Raw genomic sequence first — 17,630 nt, 5'->3', positions numbered from 1 at the left:
CCTTAACACCATTCATAGATTGATGGGCAGCAACAGTGGCTTCTCTAATATTAGCCCCTTCTTACCTATGGAAGCTGTAAAGCAGGGATATCAAACTCAATTTCATTGAGGGCCGCATCAGGGTTGTGTTTGACCTCCAGGGGCTGGGACGGGTGTGGCCAGGATGGGCGTGGCCAGCTCAACATCATTCATGTTGGGGGTGCCGGTGGTGGCCCGAGTGCTCTGCCAGCAATAATGGGCTCCCGAGCTCCGTTTTCGCCTGCCACGGCCTCCTGCAACCCTCTGCCAGCAAAAACAGGAGCTCCAGAGGACCGCACGCAGCACTCCCGAGCTCCGTTTTCACTGGCAGAAGCACAGAGGGCCAGTCCTTCGCTGTTTCCAGGGTGATCCTACAGGGCAGATCTAAGTACCCCGCGGACCAGATCCGGTTCCCAGGCCTTGAGTTTGACACCCCTCCTGTAAAGGGTATACTTAGTTTTTTACACATGGCTTCTCCATTTTGAATTTCTTTTTGTAAAATAAATTACAAGGTGTAATATGTCATGTGCTGTTCATCTGAGGCTGTATTTACCTATTTTTAATCAGGTGATTTTTATTATGTCCTGATAGATAAAACCATAGAACTCATAGGGTATACTTTCTTTTTCACATGACTGTATCTTCCCTCTCTAAATTTCAAACTATAGCAAAGAGCTAGGGGTCAGTAATCTAGTAACAGAATTGGTGGAAACTGTGAATTGATAATTGAGCAAGCTGTTTAAATGTATGTTCCTTGTTTAGCAGCCCAATATACTTATCCAGTTTGACTGATTAAATTATTAAGCAGAAATATTGAGAACATGGCCATTAGTTAGAGAACCATTTTGAAATAGGATTTCTTTTATATCCATACTGTAATAATACTGAAATAGTTTGTTATTGCTGCCTTCTGGGAACTTTCTTGGTCAAATCTATACCCTGATGATTTCTAGTGATCAACCCTGCTTAGTATTTTGATGTCAGTCAGGGTTGGTTAGGTTCTGCCACCAACCTGAGTATGGCATAAAATTGTCACTTAAGGACATTTTTGAAAAACAGCCAGAAGTTAGGATAGTAACCGCCATTTGGTAAATTCTCTATTTTAGTGGATTTTAGATATTTCGCACACAAATGCTCTCTATCACTATACACTCATATGGAAGTTAGTTTAGTATTGGACTTGAGTGTCTGTTATGAGTTGTCAGAGAAATGTCAGTTGAAATTTTCATGGATTTTACCATTCCACAAAATGGAATTCCTTGGTTTTGATTCACATGACCTTGTTTTCCCTGCAGAATTGCAAGTGCCATTTAATCTTCAAGATTTATAGTTTAAAGGCAACGGACTATTCTCACCCTGTAAGATTGTAATAAAGCAAGTCTCCAGTGTGCAATGTTTGCATGCAGTTGTTTGATAGATCCAGCCTTGGGAGCAATTCAGTCTATGAAATCATGTTATTCCGGGAATTAGGAAGGCAACCAAGTCAACTATTTGGGTACACTGTCCTCTAGTGTTTCAGAGAAATCATTGCAATGGAGCAGCAATCTGTTTTTTGTTAATAGTAGGGATCTCTTGTACTTCTGAGGCAAACCTAATTTTTACCTTAACAGTGGTCAAACTTTTGAAAGTTTAGAATAGAACAGAACAGAATAGAATAAGGTTTATGAAGTTTATAAAAGTGTTGTTAGTTTCCTATCACTCTTCAACATGAAAAGGGTGAGACCTCAGCTGTACATAAATCTTTCAAGCTCCTATATGCTTTGCCCTTTAAGTAACCCAGACAAAGGAATATAGTTTTATAGAATTATGAAATGTAAGGGCAGGAGGAACTATTGGAGACATCTAGTTCAGGGGTGTCAAACTCATGTCGTCACGGCAGACGTATTGGAACTTTTTTCCCCTTTGCTAAACAGGACGTGGGCTTGGCCAGTGTGTGATGCATCCGGCCCGCGGGCCACATGTTTGACAGCCATGATCTAGTTCAATCCCCTGCCCAGTGTAGGAATGAATTCCTACATGTATTACACACAAAAGTGTATAATAGAGTTGACATTCCTAGGGATATTTGTAACATGGGAAATTATTTAGCATTGATCAAAAATGTGAAAATGCAGTCAATGTTTCTAAATGCAAGATCATGCACTTAGAGAAAAAGAATACCTGCAAATTTGGTGACTTTCTAGCTCCCCGTCTTAAACAACTATACCACCACTGATGCAGATTCTCTGGGAAATATTGTTCGTTTAGATGTATATCCAGCTAATGTAGTATGGCACAGCCTGCATTTTTGTATCTTCTCTGCTAGAATTTCCTGGGAGATCATGTCAAACGTTTAAGTCAGGGTACTATGCCCACTGCACTACCACAATCTCTTAAACTGGTCACCCTATGAAAAAAGGAGATCATGTTGATTTAGCATGATTTATGATAAACCCACATTGGCTTCTATTAAGCAATCATTCTATTCCCAATGATCCCAAAGTTAAGCTACGTTAGAGTTTTGCCTAGTATCAGAGTTAAGCCAGGTCATCTATAGTTATCAGGGAGGTGCTTCTCTTTTTCCCTTTTGAAGATTTGGCCTTTTCTAGTCATCTGGGACTATGTTTCAGGCAGGGGGACTTTGGAATGACATCAGTAAGCTTTTTCAAAACTCATAGATGTGATTGACTTAACTGATTTATAGTAATCAGGTGTTCTCTACTCATGAGTGCCACATTGTCTTTTCTGTTTCATTCCATCAGGAGTCATGCCTTTTTCTTATCACCAGTTACTATTGACCTTATTCAAGCAGTTTCTTTTCTTTCTTTTACTACTGACATGGCAAAAAAGCTGCTTTGATATCTTTAGCTTGCCTATTTCCCCTTATGCTTAAGCTTTTATAACTTTTCTGCAGATAGCTATAGCAGGTAGCTACACTTCTTCGATGAAGTAAAATAATCAGATTTCATTTGAAATGGTTTCTGAAATTCAAAAGTCACCCTCTGAAATAAGATTCTCTTCCTCACTTTCTCATTATCAATCTGAGACAGTAATATTTCCAAGCAACACATAGTCCTTGTCCTTTTATGTGACCTATCTGAATACCAACCAAATTTAATTCTAGAATTATTAAAATAAAGCCCTATATTGTATGCAGGATGTGGCTTAAATTCTAAAAAAAAATTGCCTAGAATTTTTGTTATGGTCACTAATTGCACACTATTATATTAGAATATTAGAGAGAAATTACAAGCTAGTTAGCCTTTTGCATTAAAAACAGTTTATAACAGTATCTGAACTTCTAAAAGCTTCCTGCTTGTTCAGCTTTACTTCACATATCCTCCAAAAAGGAGCTATAAATGCTTGCATTGGAATTCCCATTAATAAGGTAACTAATATTCAAAATAAATGTTTAATGAAAGTAGGGAAGATTGTGAAAGTGGCATTTTGTAAGCATTAATTCTCTTCCAAAGCTACCTGTAAGTACTGTACTCTTGCCCAGGCAATTCCTAATGGTACAAAATAGCTATGGTACTATGGCAGTGGTGAAATTTATAAATTTTCCCTACCAGTTTTGTGGGTGTGGCTTGGTGGTCATGTGACTGGGTGGGTGTGGCTTGATGGTCATGTGACTGGGTGGGTGTGGCTTGGTGGTCATGTGGCCTGGTGGGTGTGGCTTGGTGGTCATGTGACCTGGTGGGCGTGGCTGCACAACTGACTCACACACAATGTAAAAGCAGCTAGACTTCATACGAAATGGCCCCTGCAACAAGCAGGAACCTCACAGAGTCACAGAGAGCTCAAAAACCAACTATCACACTTTACACAAAAATAACAGAAAAGCTACACAACTGACTCACACACAATGCAAAAGCAGCTGGACTTCACACAAAATGGCCCCTGCAACAAGCAGGAACCTCACAGACAATCAGGCACAGCTGATTGTCACACAGCTGATTAGTAGTAAAAAAATGCTAAAAAAAGATTTTAAAAAATTGTTCCGACATTGCCCAGCACAGTTGATTGTCACACTGATCATCAGAACTTGGTTCAGGCAAATAGGTAGTAAAAAAATGCTTTAAAAAAGTAAAAAAAAAAAGTTCCAACAATTAGGAGGCACAGCTGATCGTCAGATTTTTTTTTTTTTTTTTTTTTACTTTTTAAAGCATTTTTTTACTACCGGTTCAGGCGAATGGTAGTATTTTTTTTGCCCCAACCGGTAGCATTTCGCCCCTGTACTACGGTACTACCACTATATTCATTAACGTCACCTTGTTGTGAGATGGGCAGCAAACAGATTTAATAAACAAATGCTTACTTTCAAACTGCTGCATAATCCTATGTAGTACATCTATCATATATAATATAACTCTTAGCACTTGTGGTATGTTTCTTGTAATAAAAATATCATCAAAAGCTGCAGTTGTTTCACTTGAGATGAAGCCCATCTTCCTTCCTTCCTTTCATTTAGCCGCTCCTATGACTCAGTATGACTGTGTTGAAGACAAACCTAAGTATGACTGTGTTGAAGACAAACCTAACTATCAAAGAAAACAAATTGAGCAACAAGCACAGCATTTGTCTCTTCAGGGTTATGTCCTGTTTTTACTTGAACATTGATGGACTAATAGTGGGAAGATCCTATTTTTACAAATTAGCTAAAGGTCAATTAAATTACAGCATCTTTCTCTATCCCATCAAAAGAATTCTAGAACACTTTGAAGCTTAATTAGCCTTGAATAGTTAGATCTTGTAGTCTCCTGTAATCATTTATTCTGAAACACATGTGGTCAAAGGATGGTCTTTGGAGAGAATGTCTGTTGTGTTCAATTGTTTTTTAGTAGACAAATTGTAGAACAGTTTCCTGATAATAGGATTTTTAGGCTCATCATAGCTCAGCGGGAGATCATGTGCTTTGCATACAGCAGATTCTAAATTCATCCCTCACATGTTCAATTTAAAAGGTCTAGCAATAGAAGTGATGAGGAATGCCTTTTCCTGCTGAGGGGAAATTCTATAAGTATTCTATAAGTACATGATAAGGCAAGATTAGAACAAACAAAAATAATGACATGGTATTAAGTAATTTCAAATAGCTGCAGGACTTCTAACTTGGAAGCCAAGAACTCTTGGCAATGCATATTTTTCTAACGAAGTTCATTAAGTAATGTACCTTTAAAAATATTAATTAACCTGCATGTATTTGTTTCCAGGTGTTGCACCCCCTTCAACAGTTAGTCAGAATGCTCCTGTGACTCTTTCTGGAAATCTTCCTTCCAGCAGTCCTTATACAATTCCTCCAGAACCCACCCTGTCTCAAAATCCTCTTTCTATTATGATGTCCCGGATGTCCAAGTTTGCTATGCCCAGTTCAACACCGCTCTATCATGATGCTATCAAGACTGTAGCCTCATCAGATGATGACTCTCCTCCAGCACGGTCCCCAAATTTACCATCAATTAACAATCTTTCAGGTAAATAGAAAGAATCCTACAAACGCTGTTAATTACATACAGTTCTACCATCTGTCTGGAGATAATGTAAATAAAAATAAAAGTTATCATGTGGGAAAACAGAGGATTTTCTGAATTTTGCTCACTGAAATTATTCCAATAAATAGGGCGGTTTGAGAGCAAAGAATTGACTATGATTAGCCAGACATGAGTTCACAGTGAGCATAGTAAAAGGCATATGCTTGGGGTATTTTAATAATACTTTTCATAGGACACACATTCTATAAGCATAATATGCAGGGGCTTCCCCCTTACTCACCCTTCCTTTTTCTTTCTTACCTTTCTGCCATCAGTACTTCTCTGAATATATTTCTTTATATTTAGAATGGAGCACTGTGATTGCCAGATTTCTTTAAATTATACAGTGGTGGCTAAAAGCTTATGAACCTTTTGAATTTTCAGTATTGCTACATACATATATAGATCCACACAAGTTATCAAAACTAGTTAAAGAAAACCCAGTTGAACAGGTCAAAAACATTTTTCTTGTTCATTTGTTCACTGAGAAAAATATCAGTGATACATTTGTGTATGGCAAAAGTATTTCTTTCAGTAACTGATGTGTCCATCGTGGACAGCAATAGTTGGAACTAAATATTTGCAATAACTGTCTTGCGTATCGACTTGGAAGAATTTCAGCCCATATCTCTTTACAAACAACTCCGGGATATTGGTGGACTTCCTTACATGAAATGCCCACTTACAAACCTTTCACAATATTTCTATGGGATGAAAACCAAACTTTGAATTGGCAATTCTCAAATAACTTTCTTTTGCTTTAATCATTATTTGTTTGGATGACTTGTGTATTTGAGTTGTCTTGCTGCATAGCCAACTTTTTCTTGAGCTTCACTTAATGGACAGTTACTCTGACATTTTCCTGTAGAATTTGCTGGTACAATTTCTTTTCAATGATAACAAGCCATCCCTGCACAAAGGCAGCAAAGTAGGCCTGAATTACCATGCAGTCACTACCATGGTTCATAGATAGAATAAGATTTTTATGCTGAAATGCACTATTTGTCTTTTGCCAAACATAATGCTTTTCATGCAAGCCAAAGCTGCTTTTTTGGTTTTATCTATCCAAGAACATTCTTCAATAACTTTCTAGCTCATTGATTCTCAACCTTTTGTCCACCATGGACCCCCCTTAAATACCTTTTGTGGCCATGGACCCCCAAGATTTCTTGAGAGGCCTTTATTTTCTTAAATGTTAACCTGGATTTCTCTGAGTATTAGGCCCTTTGTTCTTAGTTGGTGAGCTACTTTTGGTTAGGGTAACAGTGGTGTTGAATTGCTTCTATTTTGTACATGATATGCCTGACTGGGCTGGTAGAGTCCAAACTTTTTTTAAAAAAAATTGTAACTTTGTCTAGCCTGGTGAGTATCAATGGTAGAATCCAATTTTTTTTTAAAAAAAAAAAATTAAATCCTGGGGAGTATCAATAACTGATTTTAGAGATTCTCAAGAATGTATTTTTGAAGCCATGGCATATTTCCGCATGCTTGTGTTGTGAAGATCAGACTTTGATAGTGAATGCCCAAAATTCCATTATTTAAATAAATTCAATAAATAAATACAAAAGTGTTCATAAACTTTTAAGCACTATTATAATTTATAGTATAAAAATGAGGAAAAAATGGATTTTGTTCCTGTCTGTCTTTGAAATAAGTATGCTTATCTGTGAGTTAGTCCCCAGTGCAGGAACCATATTCATGTGGATGCTATGTTTTTCCATAATTAGCTATGTTAGAAAACGTGAAGTAATAATGCTGACTGATATTTTAGAATAGAACAGAACAGAATAACAGAGTTGGAAGGGACCTTGGAAGTCTTCTAGTCCAACTCCCTGCTCAGGCAGGAAACTATACCCATGATGGCGAACCTATGGCACGCGTGCCACCTGTGGCATGCAGAGCCATATCAGTGGGCAAGTGAGCATTGCCCTAGCTGAGCTCCAACGTGCATGCGCATGCTGGCCAGCTGATTTTCGGGCCTTCTGGGCCCACCGGAAGTCAGGAAACAGGCCATTTCCGGCCTCCGGGGGTTGGCGTAGGCCGTTTTTGTCCTCCCCAGGCTCCTAGAAAGCCCCTGGAGCCTGGAGAAGGTGAGAAACTGGGCCACTGTGCCATCATGTGAGAAAAGCAGGGGGAGCACGGGGAGGGGGTTCGCATGTGCGGGGGCGGGGTGCATTGAATTATGGGTGTGATCCCCGCTTTTGGCACACGATGGCAAAAATGTTAGCCATCACTGCCCTATACCATTTCAGAAAAATTGGTTGTCCAATCAATTGGTTAATTGGTTGTCCAATCTTTTCTAAAAACTTCCAGTGTTGGAGCATTCACAACTTCTGGAGTCAAGTTCTACTTTTATTTTCATAAAAGCTAGAAGCAGATTCTACAAGAGGATTCTTGGTAATTATTTTGCCTTTCTTTATCAGGTTAAGTGTTATTTTAGATGTTTATCTAATCAGTTAGACTTTTCATCCTAAAGTGCTGGGGCTTGAGTTGAAAGTATACTAAAGGCAGCTCTTATATTTTCAACAAGATAGAAATTTTTTAAAAAATTAGATGATTGTAGTCCTATGGCAATAAGGTTCATAGAGACTTGTGTGGCTAACAAGATTGTGTGAAAGATTAAATAAGTAATTTGATTTGGAAATTAAGGACGGTATACAAATCTAATAAAAGATAAAGAATCTGGACTACTATTTGAATTAAATCATTGAATCAAATGTTCAAATTACTCAAAAATTTCAAGTGAAAGCAAATGATTTTCAGAATACTTTGGACAGCATTCAAATGACAGGTTTTCTGACTTCGGAGATTTTCAATCATTTTTGTCTATTTCCTTAGACTTGAGGTAAAGAGGGGTTGAGGTGAGTGTGAAGGTTGAATTGTGTGAAGGTTCTTTGATATATGAAAAAGTTTTATTATTTCTGCAAATAGAAATACTGAAATCGGGTGGGTTCTAAATTTTTTTACTACCGGTTCTGTGGGCGTGGCTTATTTTGTGGGCATGCCTTGATGGCATGTGACTGGGTAGGCGTGGCCAACTCAATGTCACTCAAGGGGTGCCTCGCCTGGCCCCTCCCCTCCCAGCCATTCCTTGTCACATCCAGCTTCAACGTATCTATAGTTCTGTAAAAATGTTGTTCACCTTTTTTCAGCTTTATTATCTACATACTATAGATGCACTTTCATGGACCACTGAAAGGAGGAAATGGCTCACATGCTTTGCCCAAGAGTGTGATAGGCAACAGGCTTTTAACGGGCTGCCAGAAAGAAGGGGGGGGGGTTAATGTATTTTCCAAAGCACCAGAAGGCAAAACAAGAAGCAATGGATGGAAACTGAACAAAGAGAGAAGCAACCTAAAACTAAGGAGAAACTTCCTGACAGTGTGAACCAATATAGGTGCAGAAATATTTCAGTCATAATTCAGTCATAATTTCACATATAAAATAGTCATTTGTGTAATACAACCTGCATATTGTTCAAAACAGTCATTAGTATTATGGATGATGTTTGACAGTAAGCCTAAAAGTCAAAGATTACAGGAGTGCTCCTTTCTCTGTATGTATACAAACATCACATACCAGGAATAGCATATTAAGATGGACTTATTCAGTGATGAGTTTCAAAAATGTTTACTACTGGTTCTATGGTTGTAGCTTGGTGGGCGTGGCGTGGGTGACAGGTGAAGGATACTGCAAAATCCCCATTCCTTCCCCACTCCAGGGGAAGGATACTTCAAAATCCCCATTCCCTCCCCACCCCACTAACCTGCTCTGGGAAGGAATCAAACTCACCCCTCTTCATTTCCCCAAATAAAATATTACTCATAAGAAAAGCAAGGAAAAATCAAGCTGCTAACAAGGAACCTGCCTGATAGTCATTCCACATTCCTGCCAGCTGCATAAAGGAAACTTTGTAAGAAGAAAACAGCTACCGGTGCTTAGAGATAATAGAAAGTGGAAGCCGGAAGTTCAGCTCCATTTACAAGCAGGCAGAAAACTCATTCAAGACAGGATATTTCACAATGGAAATCACCCAAACCTTTTTAGAAACACAAAGCCCATGTTGCACAAACCCCAAAACTTCAAAAACATAGAACCATATAAGAATCCCTCCTCTTATCTACCTTGTTGTTCAGCTGACCCAGAAACGAACTGGTGAATGTCACTTCGCTCTGCGAGCAAAAACCTCCTTCTAGCAGCTGCTTCTTGGCTAGCCAATTTAAAGCGACAGCATCTTTTTTTTTCCGTGGTTGAGAAGGGGTCCTGATTTTTTCCTTCTAGCTGATCAGTTGGGAGGCTTCTTGGCTTCTCAATTTAAAGTGATGGTGTCTTGGTTTTTTCCCCCTCTTCTTTGTCAGGTGAGCCTGATTTTTTCCTTCTAGCCAATCAGCTGGGAGTTGGGAGGCAGCGAATAGATTGGGGCCGGGGCCGGGGCCGGGCAGAGGTGGTATTTACCGGTTCTCCGAACTACTCAAAACTACTCACTAACGGTTCGCAAGAACCGGGGAGAACCGGTAGCAGCCCACCACTGACTGAAATGCATCCTGCTTTTTGTGTGTCGGTTTTAGCTAGTATTTGTGTAAGCAGTTTTGCTTGGAAGAAGAAAAAGAATTCAGATTTATTCTGTTTATGTTCCTTATGTGATTTGCATTTTTTTGTATAGGCTTGGATCTTTTATCCTTACTCTTGTTTGCTTCTCACTATATGTAGTGTAGTGCCTATTGGTCTCTGTGTTGCCTATCTGGCATTCATTAGCACTTTTGGTCCCCTTCATTCATACCTATTTTTTTAAAAAATAATTTTCTTTCTTTTCTGTTTGTAATGTATGTCTTGTCTGGTTCTGGATGAATTCTTTTCATTGCCTGAGTGAGTTTGAGATTGCATCCTTGCTGTTCGACTATTTTGTATATAATTCAGATAAAAAAAGTCTGAAAAATATGTTACTAGAAATTAAGTTGCAGCATACAAACCAGGGGTGGGTTCTACTTACCTTTATTACCGGTTTGCATCGTGCCCGCTTCTGCGCATGCACAGATCACCTATGTTGATGTCCAGGTCAGTGAGCCTCCCGCTGGTTTTACTACTGGTTCTTGCGAACTGGTCCAAACCAGGAGCAACCCACCACTGATACAAACACATTTTCCTTAGAAGAATTTGCTTTGCCAATAGTTATGCTTATGCAGCTAGAAAAACAAGTGTTCTTGAAAGTGAGATTGTTAAACTGTTGTATGATTTTATTCTTTAAAAGAGTTTTAGAAGGCTTTTATATATAAGTTGAGAGTTTTCCAACATTGTTTCAGCAATTTTTATAAGCTCTTTGGAGAAATTTGAAATCTGGTGCTGACTGTTAAAATTCTGCCACAAAATATTACAAACCTGTCTGATCAAACTCTGCAGAGTTGATGTTATCCTATGCTCTTTTCTTATAAAGATAAGGCAAGAAAAGTAGGCAGAGCATGCATCTGGAATTTTTCCAACCCCTTTACTAGCAGTGGCTATAGAAGGCATCTGTATTTTCTCTTAGTAATAAAGTAACATTATATATTTCTGTGTGTATATTTCTTCTCTTCCATCATGTTTTCTGTGTGCATGCACTCTGGAAAACACAGAGCATTTTAAAGATTTTTTTAAATTTCAACTTTGTTTTTTTAAAATAAACAATTCAATGCAGTGAATGTTCCTAATATGCCTTCCTCCTCCTATTTTCCCCCTCAACAACAATCCTGAGGTGAATTGGGCTGACAGAAAGTGATTAGCCCAAAGTCAATTAGCTGGCTTCCATGCCAAAGGTAGAATTAGATCTCAGAGTTTCCTGGTTTCTAGCCTGGTGCCTTAACTACTAGACCAAACTGGCATACTCCACTCTGATGACAGGAAAGGAGAGACAGAAGCTTAGAATGGAAGAATCAGTAATGTTTGAAGGTGCTAACTCTTCCGTAGTATTGAGTTTGAGGGGATGGTGGTGGATATTTTATCCATAGCCCTCTGGTCTATTTTTGTAGTTAAGATACTTTCCTGACTGTGCCTGATATACCAAATTGGGTCCCATTCCATACAGTTTTCAGAATTACTATACTAATGGAGTTACAAATTCTGTTACAATGGACATTGACAGAAGTCAGTTGCGAAGGTCACAGTGATGATCATGGGAAGCTGTGTCTGTCCTAAATCTGTACCAATTGACAAGCACCAAAGTCACAATCATTTGATGCAGGGATGCTGCAGGGGCCATAAGCCAAGGACCAGTCATAAATCTACATTTTTATTGTTGTCAACATTTTGAACAGTCGCTGAATGAGGCAGTCATTAGCCAAGGACTACCTGTATGTAATTTCTTTGCCACATCATGCTGGGTTGGAAAGACTAGGCAAGATAGGGAAAGAATAGAGACTATTGTCACCAGAATTCTTTTCACTCTTGATTGCTGCCCAGTTTTTACATTTTCTCTCTCTACAGTTTCTAACTGATCTGGCCCATTTTTGAACATTATTTTGTTATTGGCTTCTTCCAAACAATAATTTTGTCCAATTCTATTTGATTTTTAGAAAGTTATCCTGCTCACGAACAAGTTCCAGGCTCCTTTATCTAATCTCTGTCCAGCATTCTGTAGAGCTAGAAAGAGTAAATTAGAGAGACTGAGTGAACATGGCTTTTTGGAACCTTTCCAGCTACTTTACCAGCAATGTATGAGGTGTTATCTACAATCCCCTATTTTTCTGGGCTAGAGTGGATAAAACGCTTTGTTGAATGTGTTTTTATGTGTTGTTTTACTGGATTTCCCATCTTATTCATTGTATAGTATTTATATCTTGTTCCTGGTAGGTGAGTTAAGTCATAATGTTTCAAGAATAGCTAGCAGCTCCGCCTTTCCTTTATACACAGCGGATATTTTTTATTGAACACCCCCCCCCAAAGATCATGGTTCACGAGCCAAACTAACATAGCAAAACAGGCATACAGCTCAAGTCTGGGCTCAGAAGCACTGAGGAAGAAGCTGAGGTGTGTTCTGGAGATAATGTAATTATCTGTAAAACAGGAAAGGATAAATCTCCAGAGTAAGAACATTGTAGGCCTAAGTGTAAGTTGGATGCTGCTTCAGGCTATATGTTTAGGATCAAGCATGCTTATGTAGCATACCTGCAAGTTGTTTGCACAAGAGTGGCCTTCTGTGGAACATACTTTGAGGTCTGTAACTGTTTTCATCCTGTTTTGTTCCCCAAAAGCTGATGTTTCTGTACTTCCCCATTATAGGTTATAGTTGAATTTTGTTTTATCAGATCAAATTGGTTCAATTCTTAAATAAAGGTGTCAGCTCAAAACCTGTAGTCATTAAATTTTACTCATATCTTAGTTGATCCAGAAACCCCAATGGTTATTAATGCTTAGAAAAGAGGCAATATAACAGCAGATGACCTGTAACTGTCTGGATTTCTTATTTATGTTACCTTAGGTGATTTTGCTTGTAATTGTTAGCTTCTTGAAACAGTATAGGAGACATATTACCATATTTCTTTCTAAAGCATGATTTAATTATTGTATTGATATTTTCTGAAATGTATTGAGTTTGAACTTCTCCTGTAAAAATATTGATGAGATTGTAAGTGGTACTGAAAATACTGACTGTGTAAGTGATATATGGACTAGATTATGCCTGAGAATCCCTTACACTGCAGCATCCTTGGTCTGGCAGAGAAGCCAAAGTTTTAAAAATTCAGTCACTTAGACAGTCGTGAGACAAGCATGATCAGTATGGGTCTACATCTGTTTTTCTACCTCTGTGTTTTCTTTAGCAGAGAAATGTTTCTCTAATAACAGATAATATGGAGGAAACAAATAAGGGTATATAGAAATATCTTGCATGAAACACTTTAGTATAGTAATGAAGAAAAGTGGTTTTGTGTCTATTAAATTGTTTATGTTTTTACTTATTTTGTTCTAATGTGCTTTTCTCTTTTCTCCAGGAATGGGCATTAATCCCCAGAATCCTCGTGTTTCTGGTCCCAACCAAGCAGGCTCGATGGCAACTCTTAGCCCAATGGGAATGACACAGCCACTAACTCATAGTAATCAATTGCCCTCTCCAAATGCTATGGGAGCCAATATACCTCCTCATGGGGTTCCTGTGGGACCTGGTTTGATGTCACACAATCCAATGATGGGCCACAGTTCCCAAGACCCACCAATGGTACCTCAAGGACGCCTGGGCTTCCCACAGGGATTTCCTCCAGTACAATCTCCTCCCCAGCAGGTACCATTTCCTCATAATGGTCCTAGTGGAGGACAAGGCAACTTCCCAGCTGGAATGAGCTTCCATGGGGAAGGACCTCTGGGGCGACCCACCAGCATGCCCCAAAGTTCAACCGATCCAGCACTTTGTAAGTCTGGAGGTCCAGGGGGACCAGACTCTTTCACAGTTCTAGGAAACAATATGCCTTCAGTTTTTTCTGATCCAGAGCTACAAGAAGTGATTCGCCCTGGAGCCACTGGAATACCAGAATTTGACCTGTCCAGGATAATTCCATCTGAGAAGCCAAGCCAGACATTACAGTATTTCCCTCGTGGAGAAGTACCAGGCCGCAAACAGCCACAGAATGTTGGGCCTGGCTATTCTCATATACAGGGAATGATGGGAGAACAGAATCCAAGAATGGGGCTGGCATTACCTGGTATGGGAGTCCCTGGTGGCACACCTGATATTCCTCTTGGCACAGCATCCTCTATGCCAGGCCATAACCCTATGAGACCACCTGCCTTTCTGCAACAAGGAATGATGGGACCTCACCACCGGATGATGTCACCAGCACAAACAGCAATGCCTGGCCAACCCACCCTAATGAGCAACCCAGTAGGCATGATTCCAGGCAAGGATCGAGCTGCTGCTGGGCTATACAGCCATCCAGGACCTGTAGGTTCACCTGGTATGATGATGTCAATGCAGGGCATGATAGCACCTCAACAGAACATCATGATTCCTCCACAGATGAGGCCACGGGGCATGGCTGCTGATGTAGGAATGGGAGGATTTAGCCAAGGCCCTGGAAATCCAGGGAATATAATGTTTTAAGCTGCTACATAAAGACTGGATGGTTCCAATCCTTGTTGAGATGAGATTCCAGGAGCACAGTTTGATCATGCAATAGGTGAAAACAGACCAGAGGATGCTTTGGAAAATCTCGAATGTATGGAATTTCCTGAAAACAAATGAATTCATTTTAACAGGTTGTTTTTTTAAAATTTATTTTTTAAAAATTATTTTTGTGTACTTGGGTATCCTGTGATGGCACCTGCTTTGAAAATCTGTAGCTGTATTTTGAGAATTGCCATTTGTCACGAGTTGCACCATTCTCTGTATGTTTACGTCCTTCGGACTGGCTTCTCCCAGGACTCACTTATCTTTGGGGATTATTTTTGTGTACTGTACTATATTGTAAAAGGGATTTTAGCAGAGACTTTAGTCTTGGGGGTGAAAGGCTGTTTACTTTTAGGTGGAAAATCCATCTTCAGAACTTTGGACTATTTTCCTTCAACTCAATCTATAGAAAAACCAAACTACAACCTCAGAGCAGAGTATTAATGAAAAGCACAAAAGGAACTGAAGTTCAGTGAGGGGGGTAAACTTTAAAAAAAAAAAAAAAGTTAAGGACATATTTTTCAGATTATGAGTGCTGTCCAGCACTTTGTCTCTCCCTCCCACCCCTTTACTGTCTCCTCCTCTGGCAGCTGCAATACATTGTATTATTTTGGGGAGCATATCTAGGAGAGCCCCTTCTTGTGCTGAGAGTGTTACCACTTTCAGGAAGAGGCTGGACTTGGACACTGTTACACTTGAAAGTAGTCTTACTGTTTCTTATTTTCTCAGCACCCCTGCCTCCTCCCCACCCAGTGACATTAACGTGGGAGTGGAACAGACACTAAAAGTTATCCTGACTTTTTTGTGGCTTTTTTTTTTGTCCCCAGCGTAAAACGTTCTGTGTAACCTCCATTAAATTTGGTACAAAACCACTTGCCAGGGCTGTGGTGTCAGAAAAATAAAATATATTGTTTCTTACAAAAAATATATATCAAATGAGTTTCATAATATTCTGCCACAATCTATAGCTGCCTTGTATTTTCATTCATTTACAAATTTGCCTTGTATAGTTTTTGTACTTCTAGAATAGTTATTAACTTAAGTAAGGATTTATCTAAAATACATATTTCATCTTAAACTATAGACTACCTTACCATGCAAAGTAAAAGAAACAATATTGTGCCCTCAAAAGGTACTTGAAGAGCGACCATGGCATGCAAAAACAATACATTGAAGTTTCCAGTGAGTTCCTAAGCCAACAGAAGCAATTGCTAAACTTGCCTAAGCAAACAAACTGACAGAGCAACCTCTGCTTGGTACAAATGAAATACAGTGCATGGTCCTTAATATATCTACATGGAAGGAAAAATGTATTGGAATCCCTCCTGGACACAGGGCCCTTGATGATTTTTATAAATGACACGAAGAAACACATATCAATTTTTTTGATGACACAGGTTACCTCAGATAGCAGACTAAATTCAGAAGGATCTTGATTTGAATAATGGGCTCTACCCTATAATGTGCAATACAGCGATGGGAATTGTTACAATTCTGCACTTAAATAGGAAAAAAAACCCAGATAGAGATACAAGATAGATGCTACCTGATTCGATAGTATCTACTTAATTATTAAATCTTGTGACAATCTTTATTAAATCTGGTATTCTGATAAAGCATATCAGATTGTTGCATTTACAAATGTATAATGTCATGATCACAGGAAATGACAATTTCATTTTATGCTGCACTGGTTAGATTACACCGGAGTAATATGTTTAGTTTGGGTTACTACAATGCAGGAAGTGTGTTAAGGAACTAGGAGAACTGCAAAGAGACAAAGGTGGCTTGAAACCAAAGAAGGACTTGAACTCTAAATCCTACAAAGACCTATTAAAGGAATTGGGAATGTTTAGTCTAAAAAAGAAAGCTAAAAAGCAGCAGTCTTCCAGTATTTGAAAGACTGTCATAGGGAAGAGGTGTGGATTCATTTACCATAGTGCCCAAGGATAGGACAAAAATCCTTACAGAAATCCAAATTCACAATAAGGTATAATTTAAGAGTTACTCTGCCTCCTTGAGCTGGAGATTTTTAAGCAAAAGTTGTGCAATTATTTGTCTGATGGTTTGATAACGCTGCTTTGGGCAGCAGGATGGATTAGAAGACCTTGAAGAACCCTTCCAACTGATTCTAATTCGTTTTAAGAAAGGTGAGTCAACGAGTGAACAAACACCTGTGTTGGCCAACCTCTCAGATTGTGGTGGTCTTTCAAGAAGTTTGGACTCCTCTAACCATTTGAAATAACTGCCTGTTGGTGTTGAAAAGAGTGGAAAGCCACTAAAATATAAATTGAAAGCAAGCCCTACTCCTTACTAGCACTGATGATGTTATGTAGTTTGGGTAATGAAATGTCAGTTAAGAAAGCAACCAAGCTCAGAGAGCATTAAGGACCCTTCATTTCAACCCTGAGCTAATGTCATATAGTCAAGTGAACAAAAGAAAGTAAAGACAGGCTGGGTATTTCAGCAAGAAAATGACAAAAAAATATGCCTCAAAATTAACAAATATATGCTAAGTTTTTTGAATGGATTTCACAGTTTCCAAACAATACTGAATATCTCTGGGAAGAGTATTTCTCAGCTACAAGACTTAGGTAAGATAGAGTGGGGAAAAATCTCAAAAGCAATAGCACGTTTCCAAATCACTACAGCTAACGTTTGATAATTTAGCCAAAGGACTGTTACAAAGGCTGAATGAGATGTCCAAATTTATGCATTAAAGTAACACATACTTCTGTATGAATTACTTTATTTTGAATCTATAAACTGAATATAAATGATAAGAATGCATGCAAGTTTGCAGAAAGATTCAAGTTCAAGTTTGCATTATGTAGAAGTTGTCAGCTGTTCACTTAACATTCACTGAAATATTGATTAGAGCTGCCTAAACCTGCAGGCAATTGTATTTTGAATGTTATGCATATCACTGTTAGCAGTGTAACCTTCCTAAACATGAGCAGATTTCCCACATT

At 38.9% G+C, this 17,630-nt stretch overlaps 1 protein-coding gene across 2 annotated transcripts in view; it reads left to right on the top strand.

Annotated features, from left to right (window-relative positions):
• The window catches only part of BCL9 (BCL9 transcription coactivator), a 34,612-nt gene that overhangs the window by 14,831 nt on the left and 2,151 nt on the right, over positions 1–17,630 (top strand). The window contains exons 6-7 of one of the 2 annotated variants that reach the window (XR_011600342.1): positions 5,211–5,471; positions 13,490–14,747. Coding sequence is in view for 1 of the 2 variants with exons in the window: in XM_070942677.1 (XP_070798778.1) it covers positions 5,211–5,471; positions 13,490–14,592 (1,364 nt within the window). In the remaining variant the exon portion in view is untranslated. Of the gene's footprint in view, positions 1–5,210; positions 5,472–13,489; positions 14,778–17,630 lie in introns of those variants that run through there. The other variant, XM_070942677.1, reaches the window with a different exon arrangement.

Source organism: Pituophis catenifer, unplaced genomic scaffold (assembly GCF_029215685.1).
Source record: "Pituophis catenifer annectens isolate HBS135680 unplaced genomic scaffold, rPitCat1.0.hap2 SCAF_4, whole genome shotgun sequence".
Lineage (NCBI taxonomy): Eukaryota > Metazoa > Chordata > Lepidosauria > Squamata > Colubridae > Pituophis > Pituophis catenifer.
The sequence above is the reverse complement of the archived record's forward strand: the minus strand, read 5'-3'. Positions and strand labels throughout refer to the sequence as shown.